The 14,418-nt window shown below is 56.4% G+C and overlaps 1 protein-coding gene across 4 annotated transcripts in view; it reads left to right on the top strand.

Moving 5' to 3' along the window:
* Positions 1 to 14,418, top strand: part of CDH22 (cadherin 22) — an 87,775-nt gene that overhangs the window by 21,520 nt on the left and 51,837 nt on the right. For all 4 annotated transcript variants that reach the window (XM_053394813.1, XM_053394812.1, XM_053394814.1 and 1 more), the window contains exons 2-3: positions 6,753 to 7,674; positions 13,479 to 13,773. In XM_053394813.1, coding sequence (XP_053250788.1) covers positions 7,429 to 7,674; positions 13,479 to 13,773 — 541 coding nt within the window. In that variant the 5' untranslated portion in view covers positions 6,753 to 7,428. The remainder of the gene's footprint in view (positions 1 to 6,752; positions 7,675 to 13,478; positions 13,774 to 14,418) is intronic.

Below are 14,418 nucleotides of genomic sequence, written 5' to 3'. Positions count from 1 at the left end.
GTCCCTGGACAAAGACTTTTGGGGGGAGGCAGTAATAAGGGAGGGGGTTGGGGAGGAGTGAGCCCCTCTGCCTCCCCTCGGCCATGTTTGGCACTCAACCCTCTGGCTGGCACGTCATGTCAGAGGGTTGGACTTGCTGAATCCTAGAGCTGAAAGGGACTCCCAGGGGTCATCTAGTCCACCCCCTGCCATTCAGGAATCTCCTCTAAAGCATCCAAGACCGATGGCCATCCAACCTTTGCTTCAAAGCCTCCAAGGAAGGGGAGTCTACAGAATCTCGTCACTTGAGACCATTGGTTTGGGTCCTCCTTCTGGAGCAGGAGAAAACCAGCTTGCTCCATCCTCTCTGCCCTTGAGATGTTTGAAGGTGGCTCCCCTGTCGCCTCTCAGTCTCCTCTCTCCCAGCTCCTTCAACCGTTCCTCATCAGGCGTGGATTCCAGGCCCTTGGTCTCCCTCTTTTGCACCCCTTCCAGGCTCTCTTCTGAGCTGTTTCAAAGGGTCCACCTCATGCCAACATCCCTTTGCCCGCTGCCTCCTGGGCAGGAGTTCACAGCCAGGCTTAGCTCCCCACATCTATAGTTGGGGTGTTATTTGGGGGTGGTGGCTTGCCCAGCAAGATTGGGCAGTAGATGAGCAGTTCCTTACCTGCTCTGGAGTGGGTGGGCGGGGAATGTGCCAGGTTGCATTTTGAAGGAGGATTTTAAGCAGAGGCCAGGTGGCACCTGTTAGGGGTTCTTGAGCTGCAGTTCCTGCAATCCAGGGGGCTGTACTGGATGACCCCAGGGGGTCCCTCCCAACTGCTATTCGATGAAGGAGCTAATTTTCACCACCTGGTCCTTGCCAGAGGTTTTGCCAGCTCCTTTCAGTTTGGCCCCTTCAGTAGCTGCTGCTCTGAGGATCTGGGTTCAAGGCCCCTTTCCTCCGCTGGCCTCCCTGCTCCCCGGGTGTGTTTGTGATGTTTGTAGCATTTGTGGCTCCGTCTCCTCGCAAGAGGCAGGGGAGAAATTGAATTCCACCCCAGCGGAAGCGTCCGCCTTGCTGCCTGCGCAGGTGCTTTGAGGTGGCAAGTGATAATAAAGTTTCCCAAGGACCTTGCCTTGGTAACGGCGCCGGCGCCTGCCTAGCAGATCCCGGGAAATGAATTCCGGCCTGCGTGTCCTGTTCCCCCCCTGCCCTCCCCGAGGAAGGGGAGAGTTAAGTGGAATTGAATCTTGTTTAAGGAGAGGAGACACAGTTACATGGCACTGCAATTTGCTGCGCTGTTGACAATCTGAGAGAGGAATTTGCCGCTGGAATAATACAGGCTCCTTGGCCCATCGTGGCGAGATCTGTCGGCGGCCGGCCTCTCTGCACCGGGCTGCCTCCCCGAGATGAGATGCCAGGCAGGTGGTCTTGCTGAGGCATTAAGTGGGATAGAGTGCTGTGATCCTGCACTAATGCACTGGAGGAAAACAGAGTCTGGGGGAAGCCACACTTCTTCCGCAGGGGCCGGAGAAACATCGAGAGTGGCAGGCAGGGTCCCTCCTGAGGTCTCGGCTGGCAAATCCAGGAGGGTGAGGGGGGGGCTAGCGAGAGCTACTGGCCGCAATGATGGCTCTGCTCTGGATGCAGCCGTGCCGTGGGAAACTGCAGGAGGGGAGAGTTTCTCTTGCGCTCAGGTCTTGCTTGCAGGTTTCCCATAGTGAGTGTCTGGTGGGCCACTCTGAGAACAGGAGGTGGGGCTGGGTGGGCCTCATCCAGCAGCCTCCTTTCATGTTCTTAGGGAAACCTCAGGAGGAGAGAGGGCTCCTGTGCTCAGATCTTGTGTTTGGGCTTCCCTATGAGGCATCGGGTTGGCCCCTGTGAGAAGAGGATGCTGGGCTAGGTGGGCCCTTGGCCTCATCCGGCAGGCTCTTCTGGTTTTCTTGTGGGGAGTGTGTGGGGTTGGCAGAGGCTGAGGGAGTCTCATGTGTCCCTCAATGCCACCCTGGAGGAGCTGCAGGGACAGGGGAGAGGCTGTGTTGGCATTCCTTGCCCGCAGCCTCCCCAGGTGCCCAAAGGTCGTTTGTGTTCTCTCTCTGTGTGTGAGTGTCTAGGGGCCTCCGTGGCTGCCCCCTATCCTGCCGGGCCCTGCCAGCGCAGGCTTCCCAGCATCCCTCTGGTGTGCCCCCCCATCCCGCGCACCAGCTGAGCAGCTGGTGTCTCCCCTCCGATTGCCGGCCGCCGCATTTGTGAAATGAAATAAATATTGACACGGACGGGATGCTATTCAATTTGTCCTGATCACTGGGCTGCGGTGAGTTCTGACAGGGCAGAGTGTAAAACATAAGCTCAGGATGTAATTTCTACTGTCAACATGATGTACAGTACAGCTCTGCCAAACACACACTGACGAGAGCAGAGCGGGAGGAGGGGGAGGCGGGAGGGAGGGAGGGGGGAGCACGTGCTGGGGGGGGGCTGGCGCTGTGGAGTGCATGGAGCCCCTCCCTCTCACCTGCCGAGCCCAGGAGTGCCTTGGTGCTTTGGCTGCCAACTGCTGGGTGGGGGCCTGGATGCGGAGACCCTCTGCCCTCTTTGGAGTGGGGTGGGGGGTGCGAGGAGAGAGCCCACCCCCATCCCGCTGGCAGGGTCACTTTACGGAGGAGATGGCTGAGCACAAAAGGCAGCCGGGAGGAGGGGAAAAGGATTCTGGAGGCAGGTTGGCGTTCCCACAGCAACCGTTGCCTGGCCCTCCACGTGTGGGTGGGGGACACGGCGGGAGGCAGCCTGTTGTTGTGATGATGGGTGTTTGTGCGCCTGTCTTATCCGTGGAGAGAGGGGGCTGCCCGCCCGCCTCCTAGCTCCATGGGGCGCTTGCCTCAACACCTTGGACTGAGCCCCCCTGCACGTTGGGGGGCAGAGCCCTCTGTGGCTGGCACCCTGCTCCTTCCCAAGGGGGTGTGTGCAGAGAACAGGCTGTGCTGGGCCAGGAGTCCCTCCCCCCCCGGAGAAGGGTGCCCCCTTGCCTGCTCTGCCTGGCTAGGTTTTGGGGGTGCCTCTCTCTTCCCTCCACCCAGGTTCCCTTGGCAATTGGGGAGGGGGGTGCGTTGGGAGGGGGAGAGCAACAGGCTGCTCAGAGAGAGAGAGGGGGGGGACCCGCCAGAGCGGCCCACGTAATCCTGGCCACGGAGAGCGCCAGCCGTGGAGAGTGGGCTGCCGATGAGAGGCACAGATTAGATTTATTCAGTTTATGCATCCCTCTACACAAAAGGAGTCCCCAAGCTGAGAGGGAAAGCAGTGGGCAACGCACAATAGAAATTCCTTGGAACAAACAAACAAAAATCCTTGTCCGCCAAACTGGCCCAAGTCCCGGGTGTTGGGGGGGGGAGTGGGGGCCTGGGAAGGAGAGGGAGCCGGGGGAACTCACCTGACAGGGAAGCAGGACCCCCTGCGAGTCACTCTGTTGGCTTTTTTTCTTACCTTCCTGCCTTTGCCCCTCTTCCATCTCAGAGCCCAAGGTGGCATTCCCAGGGGTGTCAACCAGATGCCCACTGGGCACCAATCACACCTGCAGAGCCCTCTAGCTTTGGCACATGGCCTCCTGGGCCCCTTCAGACCCCCCCCCCGGGTCTCTCTCTTCCTCCAAGTCCCGGGGGGGGGTGGAGGAGGGGGAGAAGCCAGCGGAGCTCTTGCTGACCTGAGCTGGCCAAGGGGTGGGTGCTTCCAAGGACAGGTGGGTCCTCATCTCTCCATGCTCTCCAGATCTCAAGTCCACATTTGGGAAGATTGTGATATTTGCAGATTGCTTCCCAGCACCCTCACGCATTGACTTCTGCCAACCTTCCTCGGCTGCTTTTCAGCCCCAGCTCAGCAACCGCCAGCGCTGTTTGGGTGGCGCTGCCCGCCAGTGCCCAGCACCCGCCCTCTTCTTTTGTTCCCCAGGCCGGCCACTTGGTGCCCACAGCACTTTGACCAAGGTCTGCATTCTGGCCCCACAGTTCTCACCAGTGCCTTTCTTGGGTGAAAAATCAATAAACCTTGATACAAAAAAATTAAAAACTGCTTAAGAAAACAGAGTAAAACAGCAAGACGGGAGCCAGTCTGGCCCCTCTTGTGGGAGGGAGAGATCGGTAACTGGGGCTCTGCCACCAAGAAGCGCCCCCCCATCTCATCCCACCATCTTCCGGATGATGGGCAGGTTCCTGGGAATGAGGTTGTGCTTCCTAGATCTCAGCCTTCAGGCTTTTGGGGCTTTATAGCCCGACTGCACGGGCTGCCCATGAGCTATTGGGCCCAATTCAAAGTCTTGGTTTGGACTTGTGAAACCTCAAGGACCGCCTCTCCCTAGACGAATAGACCTGGATCCTGCCATCATCCTCTGAGGACCTTCTTTGTGTTCCTCCTCCCTGTGAAGTCTGGAGGGTGGCAACGCAAGAATGGCCTTTTCTGTGGTGGCTCCTCCATGTGGAACGCTCTTCCCAGGGAGGTTCATTACATATCTTTAGGCACCAGGCAAAAATGCTCCTCTTCTCCCAGACCTTTGGCTAATTGAACAATCTTTGGCCCTTAAAACTGTATGGTGTTGTGGGGTTTTTTTTGGGGGGGGGGTTGTTTTTGTAGCTATGTTATCTATTTTTGTGCTTTGATATAATAAACTGCCTGGTGTTGGACTTATCCTTGCAGAAGCCATGCTGGTTTTTCTTCAGCAAAGCTTGTTCTTCCACAGGCTTGGCAATTATGTGTTTAGTCAATCTTTCTGCCTGTTTTCCTAGAATAGAAGTCAAAGTTAACCAGCCAATAATTTCCTGGATCCCTTTTCTAAAAATGCATTTCTTGTGGACTCTGCCTGTGACTTTGGCTAGGCTGCTGATGCTGCCGTTCAGAGTCCGCTGCCTTTCTCTGCAGCCTCACTTTCCTCCCTCCTCAGCCAGGGTGCGCTTTCTGGCAGGGAGGTGTGTGGGTGCTCCTGGGCGAGCGGCCCTGGCGCTTTGTGCCTGCCACCTGCCCTGTGCAAGAGAGCAAGAGTGCCAGCCCAGGCAGGCAGCTGCAGAGGCCTCTTGGGGAAGCTGCTGCTGCCGTCAGGTCCACTGAGTCGCACAAAGGGGCTTCCAAGCAGCCCCCTTTGTGGGGGTGGGGGCAGAAGCTTCCTGCAGTTGCTTAGGGGTATTTTTTAAAGGGATTTTGTTGTTGAAATCAAGGTTTAATTTTGGAGTTGTTAGTTTTGCAGTTATTGATATTATTTTTTTGAATCTTATCTTTAGGTGTTATGATGACATAAATGGGGATTATTTTGTTCAGATATGTTTTTATTGAGTGCTTATGACTCCTTTTGTTGTAGTTTTGTATTACAGATAGGTAGCCGTGTTGGTCTGCCATAGTCAAAACAAAAAAAAATTTCCCCTTCCAGTAGCATACCAAGAACTAACTTAGTTGGTCTTTAAGGTGCTACTGGAAGGAAAAAAATTTTTTTGTAGTTTTGTAGTAATGGGAATCATTTCATGTCGTGAGCCGCCTTCAGTATGGTTTTAACTGAGGAAAGGGGGCATGCAGATAAACGAGGATGGCAGTGGTGCTAAGGTGGTGGGGCTGGCACTGCCCCGGGGGCCATGTGAGCCTGGCTCTGCCTTTGTAAGGACTCGGTTGTGGCAGCAGCTTCACTTGGGAACTCCCTGCCTGTTGACAACACATCCAAGCAGGCGCCTTTCTTGTTCTCTTTGGGGCCAGATGAAAACGTTCTTGTTTCAAAAGCTAACCGCTGTTCTAACCGCTGTATGTTTTATTAAAGCATGGCTGCAAAAATTGCCTGAGTTTCTTCTTTTATCTTTTTTTAAACCTCTTCAAGGTTTTGTTTTGTTTCAAAAAAACCAGGTGGTGCGTAAATTTTATGAAATAAAATAAATGAATTGCTGAGTGTGTGTGTGTGACTGTGTGTTCCTCTCTCCCTCTCGATTTCCAGTGGCCTCTCGCGACTGACAAGTCCCCATAAAGGCTGCCCAAACCCATTATGGAGGGAATATTTCGTGTGCTGTGGGGTGTGCCACTGGGGGCGCGAGAGAGTTGCCCATGTGTGGGGCTGCAGGGAGCGCTTGGCTGCCTCAGGGGTAGCAGTGTCTGGAGAGAGGAGAATTCCCTGGTTTTATTTTATTTTTAAGAAGTGAAGCTGCAGCCTGCTTCCTCTCAGGAATGCAAAGGATAAGGGGCAGGCAGGCAGGATTCCTTCCAGAGCCGTGCGCAGATTCCTGATGTTGTCCTGCCCCACGGCCAACCTGTGGGTCGCCCTCTGGCTGCTGGTGGGTCTTACAGGCATCCTGTTCAAATGGCATGATGGCCCTCGATCCTGGCATGGCAGGAGGGGGTCTCCTTTGTCCGTTCCCCCAGAGAGTCTCCCAGGGGACTTCTGTGGCAATCAGACCACAACTGACAGGAGGACGGATGGACGTTTGTGTTCTTAGCTTCAGTTGGGCATGCGATTGAAACCTTGCGGCCTGACGGGTCCCTGCAGGGCCCCCACTTCTGGGACTGCAGGTCCTGGTTTCACTTACTCACCCGCCTGGCAATGTGAGGAGGGGGTTGTGCCTTCAGAGGGTCTCGGGAGTCATTGCAGGACAGGTGGCTCCCATACCTGGCAGGGGTGTGTGTGTGTGGGGGGGGAACTGAGGCAGGCAAGGGCACAATCCTGCTTGCCAGCAGCACCCCCATCCATCACCTGGGGGGAGCTGCCCTGGAGGGGAGGGGGAAGGGCAGAGTCGCCCCCACGAGCCCCTCACTCACCACCCCTTTTTCTCTCTCCCAGGTCCCTGGGGATGGACGCCAACCTCGCCTGCCAGCCTCTCTGACCCGGCAGAGGACAGAGGGCATCGCCAGCGGCTGCTGCTTGGGATGGGCCCCAATGGCAGGATCTGGAGCCACGACGCCTTGGCGGAAACGGGACCTGCCAGATCCTTCGTCCTGATCCACCGCGCACCAGCCACCACCTGACCACGCCGGGTGCTCCCAGCGAGTTGGGTGCCTGAGGACCGTTTTGGAAACTGAGTTGCTGGGGGCCACCAGCCCCCCGGGTGCTCACGAAGCAGGCAGCTGGTTCTTGCGCTAGACTCACCTAGGGCGAGCGGAGCCAGCGAGAGGCGCCTGTGTGCACACAGACTTCAGGAGGAGCAGGATTGGGCCAGCCTCAGAGGGTCCCTTCTGCACCAGGAGAGCGCCCTTGTGTGGGTGCTGCACCCAGCATGGGGCAGGCCTCATCCTCACATTGTCCTGATGCCTGACTCTCCTGGTCCTGGACAGCTGATCCTGCCGGGAGGGAGGGGGGCTGCTGGGAGTGGGGCAGGCATGTGATCCTCGCCCGCTGTCCTCCCGAGGATGCCGAGACTGCTGCCCCCCACGGACGGCTGACCCACATCCTGTGGCTTCCCCCTCCCTCTGCAGAGGATGACCACCTCCTGCCTCTTGGCTGCCAGGGCTCTGTGGTGATGGCTTCCCGAGACTCCTTCTGGATCCGACCGCTGCTGCTGCTGCTGCTGCTGCTGCTTCTGTGGGGCCTGGGCTGCTGCCCTGTGGGGGTCGTGTCCATGCACATGGAGCCTGGGGGCTCCGGCCCAGAAGAGTCCGGGGATGGGGGGCTGCCGGGCAGCGGGCGCGTGAAGAGAGGCTGGGTCTGGAACCAGTTCTTCGTGGTGGAAGAGTACACCGGCACAGAACCACTGTACGTGGGGAAGGTAAAGGCAGCTGGGTCGTGGGGGGCGGGGGGCAGGGGCCGCCTGCTTGGGAAGGAGGGAGGGGACTGGGAACATGGGGCTGCTTCAAATCATAAATGGGAGAGTGGGAAGGGACCACCAAGGGTCCTCTAGTCCACCCCCTGCAAGGCAGGGATCTCAACTAGAAGGTCCCCGACAGATGGCTCTCCGGCCTCTGCTTAAAAGTCTCCAAGGAAGGAGAGTCCCCCCCCCCCCGGGATCCACTGTCCTTCTAAGGCTGCCTCTCCCTCCTCCTGAGTGGGTCCTCTGAGCTGACCTGGAAAGTTGGCTGGGACATGCCTGAGCATTAAGTTTGGATCGGTGCCTCCTCGCCTTGCCTCCCCCGGCAGGACGCTCTCTCCTGCCCCCCCCCACGCTGCTGATGCCGCTGCCGTTCCAGTTAATTCACGGCTCCCCTGGGGAGCGACTCGAAGTATCAGGCCTTGGCGAATTCCAGAGGTAGCCTAGCAACAGCCTCCTTTCCAAAATGAACTCTGGGAACCTAAAACTAACCCATTTTACAGCCCCTTTGCACGCTGCTTGCCACAGCGGCTGCCAGCGCCAAGGACACAGCAGGCTGGCTGCGCAGAGAAGCGGCTTCTCCCTCGGAGGGAGCGCCTGGGCCCTGGTGCCTCCTGGCCCAGTGGGCAGAGTCCCCGGGCACTGCCCCTTACCCCCTGCCCCTTGGCACGGCGTCTCTGCCAGCGCCGCCTCCTGCTTCTCTGCCCTGGCTCTCCCTGCGCCTCCTGCCCGCTCGCCCGCCCGCCCCTCGCCCAGACGCGCCAGTCAGGACCAATAACATTTTCATAAAATCTGGGTACTTGAGCTAATCCTTTTTCTGAAGTGTAATTTCCCCCGAGGCCCCTGTCAGTTTGATGTGGATTTCCGTGGTTTTTTTTAAATAATAAAAAATAGAATTATGGGGTCAGCATGAGTTACAAACTTGTGCCTGTGGACAGATCTATTTTAGATAGAGGAGGGGATTAAAGGGGAAAAAACAGATTTAATTAAGTTGCTAATATTTAAAGGAAATTGATGAACTTGGGCTTTATGAGTTGGAGCAAACACCAGAAGCGCCTTCATTAAGGGCGAGTTCTTATTTGATTTCCTTTCTTTCACCGTCCCAGAGTCGTTTTTTATTTGTGTATCTGTGCTTTCTGTTTAATCGTTTTAATAAGGAAAATGCACCTCTGCTCACATTTAATTTTGATTTAATTAGTAGGAGGTAATTAATGGCCTCGTAAAATCCCAGATTTCTGGCCCTTTAGGGCAAGGAAACAATTTCCCTTTTTAACAGACGGAGGAGATGAAAGGCTTTTGTCTCTTTTCCAAAACCCTCTTCAAGCCCCTTTCTCAGGGCTGGCGGCTGGATTTCACTGCCCTTCCACTCAGTGCCCCCCCTCCTTCCCCAGATGCTGAGCTGGGCTTCTCTGCTGCCCACAGGTGGACCTGGGAGCCAAAGATGGGGAGGGGGTGGCAGTGGGGTCACCTCTGCTGCCCCCCAAATGGGCACACTTCTCCCCACTCCCCCCCGTTCTTCAGGTGGACCATCTGCCTTACTTTGGAGTGATTCTTTTAAAAAATCCCCTCCGTGGGTGTCTGCTGACATCCTTGTTAGGCCCCCCCATGTGTGAAAGGCTCCAACTAGGGAGGAAGAGGAGGAGGAGGAAGAGGCTTCAGGGCTGACACAGCAGCTGACCCCCAGCTTCTGCCCAGAAGACAGATTCCTCCTGGGGAGCTCAGTCCTGGGGGGGGGGGCGCTTGTGGCTCATAGCTGTGGCAAGTCCATTGCACGGTTGGCACAGGCTTGACCTTGTAGAGTCAACGTTTGCTTGTGCCCTCGCATTTATTTCCTCTGCAAACTGACTTGAAGAGCCCCCCTCCTGTCACAAGCTGGGGGGTGGGGGTGGACGGATGCTGCCAGGAGCTCCAAGCAACCCCTTTCTGCAGGCTTGGGGAAGTGGCGGCAGGGATCTGCTCTTTGCAGAGCCGAAGAAGGCGATGGAAAGGTCACAGAGGTGGGAACGTAGGGAGGTGGTCGCCTCCCCCCCCGTGGCTGAGCTCCCTGCCTGCCTGATTTGAGGCAGGGGGTGGGCAGCGCAGTTCCTCGCCTGGTGGCTGCCTGGTCCCCTCGCCCCTCGGCTGCCATCTTTGCTAGGCAACCGGGCACAGGATGCCGCCTGCCGTGGGTGTCCCTGAGGTCCTCCTGGGGATCCTCTCCAAAGAGTTTGGCCCTGAGGCTGGTTTCCCCTCCCCAGCGAGGTAAATAGAAACATAAACTGCCCCTAACGAGACAAATCTAACGAGGGCCTCGTAAAACGTGGCAGGTCTGCCATCCCTGCTGGCTGCGGGAGCCGCGTCTGTGTCTGGAGGTGGATTATGGAACTGCAGTTTGGAAGATTGAGTGGGCCATAAACATTTTCATATTTCATTAGCCGATTAATGGACGTCTCCCTTCTCTGGCAACTTTGCTGATTCTCAGCAAAAAATGTTGGGGAGTAAATGAAGGCGTCTGGCGAGGCCTTTCCGGGGGCCCGGCCTGTTATGGATGGTCCCAATTAACGCCTCTGCCGTGCGCCACCGCGCTGGGCTCTGCCCGTCCAGTTACCGTTAATAGATTTCTCATAAGTGGCTGGATTGTAAAAACCTCATAACTCAGTTTAATGCCACCCATAAAATTATCTCCGGACATCTGGCCCAGATTCCAGGCACTCTGGGGCCGAGGGGAGATGCCAGGGACCCTTTCGCTCCCGGGTGGCAGAGATCCCTTCCACAGGACGGGGTGGGGGGAGAGCTCTGAGCCAAGACCTCCCGCTGCCTGGCTCCAGCTTCCCCAAAGGGCCACCAGCTGAGCTGCCCCCCTGAACGTGGGCGTCCTCATGCACTGATCTCAGCTGGAATGTGGAAAGGGGCTCCGTGCCCTCTTGAGATTGGGCACTTGACATTGTTCTTTGCTTGCTCTGAAACTCTGGCTCCCTGGCGGCTGAGCAGGGCCAGGCTGGGGCAGAGGCAGGTGCTCAGCCCTGTGGCTCAGGGAGAAGGTAGGTTGGGTGTTTGGCATGCGGAAGGTTTCGGTTTTGATCCCAAACCGTCTCTCGCCTGGCTCTCCTGAGCTGCTCTTTTGCTCTTTGGAGAATTAGTTGCTTTTTGTGCTTTTTATTTAAAGAATTTAATTGTGCGTGGCGCTTCAAAAAAATGTCATTTTTTAAAAACCCTGCCCTGGGGCTGTTTGCTGAAAGGCAGGTACAAAAAAAGGGACAAGTGATTCATCCCTGTTTGTCTGCTTGTTTGATCTTCGGTAGCAGGTATGGGGGAGGAGGGGGGCTTTTTGCCTGAGACGCTGGAGAGTGTTGGAAGATTCGGGAGGGAACAAAGAAAAGAGCATAGTTAAAACTGTGGCACTTGCTCCCACCGGAGGCAGCGATGGCCACCAACTCGGAAGGCTTTAAAAGAGAACCAGGGAAATTCAGGGGGGAGGAGAGGACTGGGGAGGCTCCTGGCCAGGCTGGCTCAGCCGGCAGCCCTCCTTCTGAATCACTGGAAACCGCAGGAGGGGAGAGTTGCTCTGGGGCTCGAATCCTGATTGCAGTTTCCAAAACTGTCCAGCCGCTGTGAAAACAGGATGCTGTGCCAGACGGCCCATTGGCCTGATCCAGAAGGCTCTTCTCATGTTCTTAGCAGAGCTGCTGCCGGCCAGTGCAGGTGAGCTGCTTTGTGGAGCAAGTCCCCAAGTGTGGCATCTCTGTTCCTCTGGCAGGCAGAGCGTCCTCATGGTTGCCCCCTGAGTAAGAGGGCCATTTTGGAGTGTGTGTGTGGGGCCCTCCCGCTGGCCGCAGGGCCCCCTTTCTAGGCCACAGTGACCGTGTTGGAAGGGGGGGCACAGAGATTCGTGGGCACCTGAGCATCTCCGCTTTCCCCACAACGCGCATGGATCTGCTCCTCATTCCTTTTCACCCCTCGCCAAGGAAAAGGCCCCTCCCCACTTTCCCTGGGACCCCTCAGCCTTTGCGGAGAACCTCTGAGGTGGCCTTTAGGGGAAGCCAGCCCAGAGCGTGGGGTCCCGGCTGTCACTGCGCTAAAGCTGAGCGCCAGAAGAAATTCCGGCAGGGAGCAAAGTCAGACAAGCTCGTTCAGCCTCTGAGCTCATTAGCAGTCCTATGAAGCAGCCGGGAAAAGGGCTGGAGGCAGAGGGGACCCCCAGATAATCCAGCAGCCGGGACCCCAAATCTGTGTTTGAGGTGGAGTGGGGGAGGCTCCTGCTAGTCACTTTCCTTTCTAAAGTAATTTTTTTAATTTGATTTTCGAAAAGAAAGAAAAAGAACAGAAAAGAAAAAGAATTGCATCAAAATATGATACACATTCACATATCGAGATTACTTTGAATCTCCTGACTTCTCCACATCCCATCCATGGATCCTCCTAATTCTGTTTTCATCTGTATATCAATACTTTTCCAAATTTTTCATCTTCCTAAATTATCTGTCGTTTCTATTACATTACAAGTGTATTTAGAATCCTGCTAATGTTTTGACCTGTTTGCAATGAATTTGTATATACATTTTAAACATTTCCCATTCTTTTTAAAATTTCTTGTCTTCTTGGTTCCTGAGCTTCCCAGTTAATTTGCCATTTCGGCAGAGTCCATCCACTTGGTTTGCCATTCTTCTCTGGTCGGGGCTGTCTCTCCCTTCCATCTCTGGGCTAGCAACCTCCGAGCGGCCGTTGTAGCATACAGCAACAGTTTCCTCTGATCTTTTGGAATCTCGGTACCTATAATTCCTAGTAAAAAAGCTTCTGGTTTTTTAAACAAAGGTTATTTTTTTAAAAAAAATCATTTCATTATGTATCTTTTCCCAGAATTTTTTAATTCCATTACACTTCCACCACATATGGTAAAAGGTACCTGCTAGTTACTTTCTAAGTCCCCCTGCTCCAAAAAGATGGGCTTGAGGTGGTGGGGTTTCCAGCAGTGGCTCTGGGCAAGCCTGGGGGGCTCCTCTTTCCTGGTTGGCAGGATCCTGGCCACTGCCCAGGGCCTTCCAGCAGAATCCGATCCTGGTCCCCAGAGCCACCTCCCCAGACCTTGCTCCAAGTTGCCCAAGGGGGCATACATGACTCCCTGCCCTTTGGCCGCACAACAACCCTGTGAGGTGGGAGAGGCCAAGAGGCTGTGTGAACTTGATGGCTGAGCGGGGATTCGAACCCAGGCCTTTCCCAGGCTCTGGTCTGACACTCTTCAGCTCTGTGCCGTGCTGGCTCTCAGTCAAAAGAAGAGAGGCAGAGTCACTCCAGCAATTCCTTACTTGGTGAAGGTGGCGATGGGGTCAACAGGGTCACGTTCAGCTGCTGCCCCCTAGACGCCAGCCCCACATATGTCTGGAGCCAAGGGCCTGGCCATCAGGAGCTGCTGCCCTTGGGAAATTGCCATATGCCAAGGCAGGCTGCTGGGTCCATCTATCTCAGTATTGGCTGCACTGACTGGCAGCAATGGCATTTCAGAGGCAGGTCTCTCCCAGCCCTCCTTGAAGATGCCGGTGGAGGGGTGGGTGGAAAAGGGGCTTTGCTGCTGAGCTATTTGCCCTCAAAATAAAGGAAGCCGCTAGTCCTCATGGTTCTAAGTAAGGAGCACGAGAGGCTGCCTGACACTGGCTGGCAGCAGTAACTCTCCAGGGTTTCCGGCAGGGGGCTCCTTCCAGATGCTGCCGGTGGGGGCTGACCCCGGGGCGCCTGCTCTCCTTCCTGCTTGCCTCTCCCAGCACCAACCTCCCCGTCTGGGTTCCCCGCAGATCCACTCGGACTCGGACGAGGGCGACGGCTCCATCAAGTACACCATCTCGGGGGAGGGGGCCGGCACCATCTTCCTGATTGACGAGCTGACGGGCGACATTCACGCCACCGAGCGCCTGGACCGCGAGCAGAAGACCTTCTACACGCTGCGCGCCCAGGCCAGGGACCGCCAGACGGACCGGCTGCTGGAGCCCGAGTCGGAGTTCGTCATCAAGGTACAGGACATCAACGACAGCGAGCCCCGCTTCCTGGGGGGGCCCTACATCGGGAGTGTGGCCGAGCTCTCCCCCATCGGTGAGTCCCTCTGCACGCCACCCCCAACCCCCCACCCACTGCCCCCACCCCAGGGTCCCTGCGGAGCAGGCCGGGGGCTCAGGGCTTTCCAAACGCCTGCCCTCCGGTCCTGTGCCCCACCCTCCGAGGGCCCGGCCTCTGCTTGTGAAAGGCCCTGGGGGGGTTTCTTTGCCTCCTCCATGCTGCCCCCTCTGGGGCCGTTTTGACCTGCTTCCTTCACCCCCCCCGGCTCCCCCCTTACCCCCCCTCGCTCCATCTGCAGCTCCTGGCTCCGGGCCATGCAGGGGACGTCCTTTCCGCTGCCTGGGAAATACCCCTTTCTCTTGGGGTGGGGGCTGAGGATTTGTCAGAATCGTAGAACTCTCGAGTCGGATGGGATCTCCTGGGTCATCTAGTCCAACCCCTGCAATGCAGGAACTGCGACTGAAAAGCATCCCTGAAGTCCAGCAGTTTCTCCAAGTTCCTCTCTTGCCAGTTGAACTTGCCGCACCAGCCTTTGCCACCTGGCGCCCTGCTGAGTGGCGCTGGGCTGCAACTCACAAGGTTGGGCCATTTGAGCAAAACCTTTTGGGGCCGACGAGACGTGAGATTTTGTTGCGTGGGCATCCCCTGCGTTGCAAGGCGGTTTAGAGGTCACATAGCTGT

The sequence above is a fragment of the Podarcis raffonei genome, chromosome 6, assembly GCF_027172205.1.
Source record: "Podarcis raffonei isolate rPodRaf1 chromosome 6, rPodRaf1.pri, whole genome shotgun sequence".
In the NCBI taxonomy this organism is placed as follows: Eukaryota; Metazoa; Chordata; class Lepidosauria; order Squamata; family Lacertidae; genus Podarcis; species Podarcis raffonei.
This window is presented reverse-complemented; position numbering and strand designations above follow the sequence as displayed.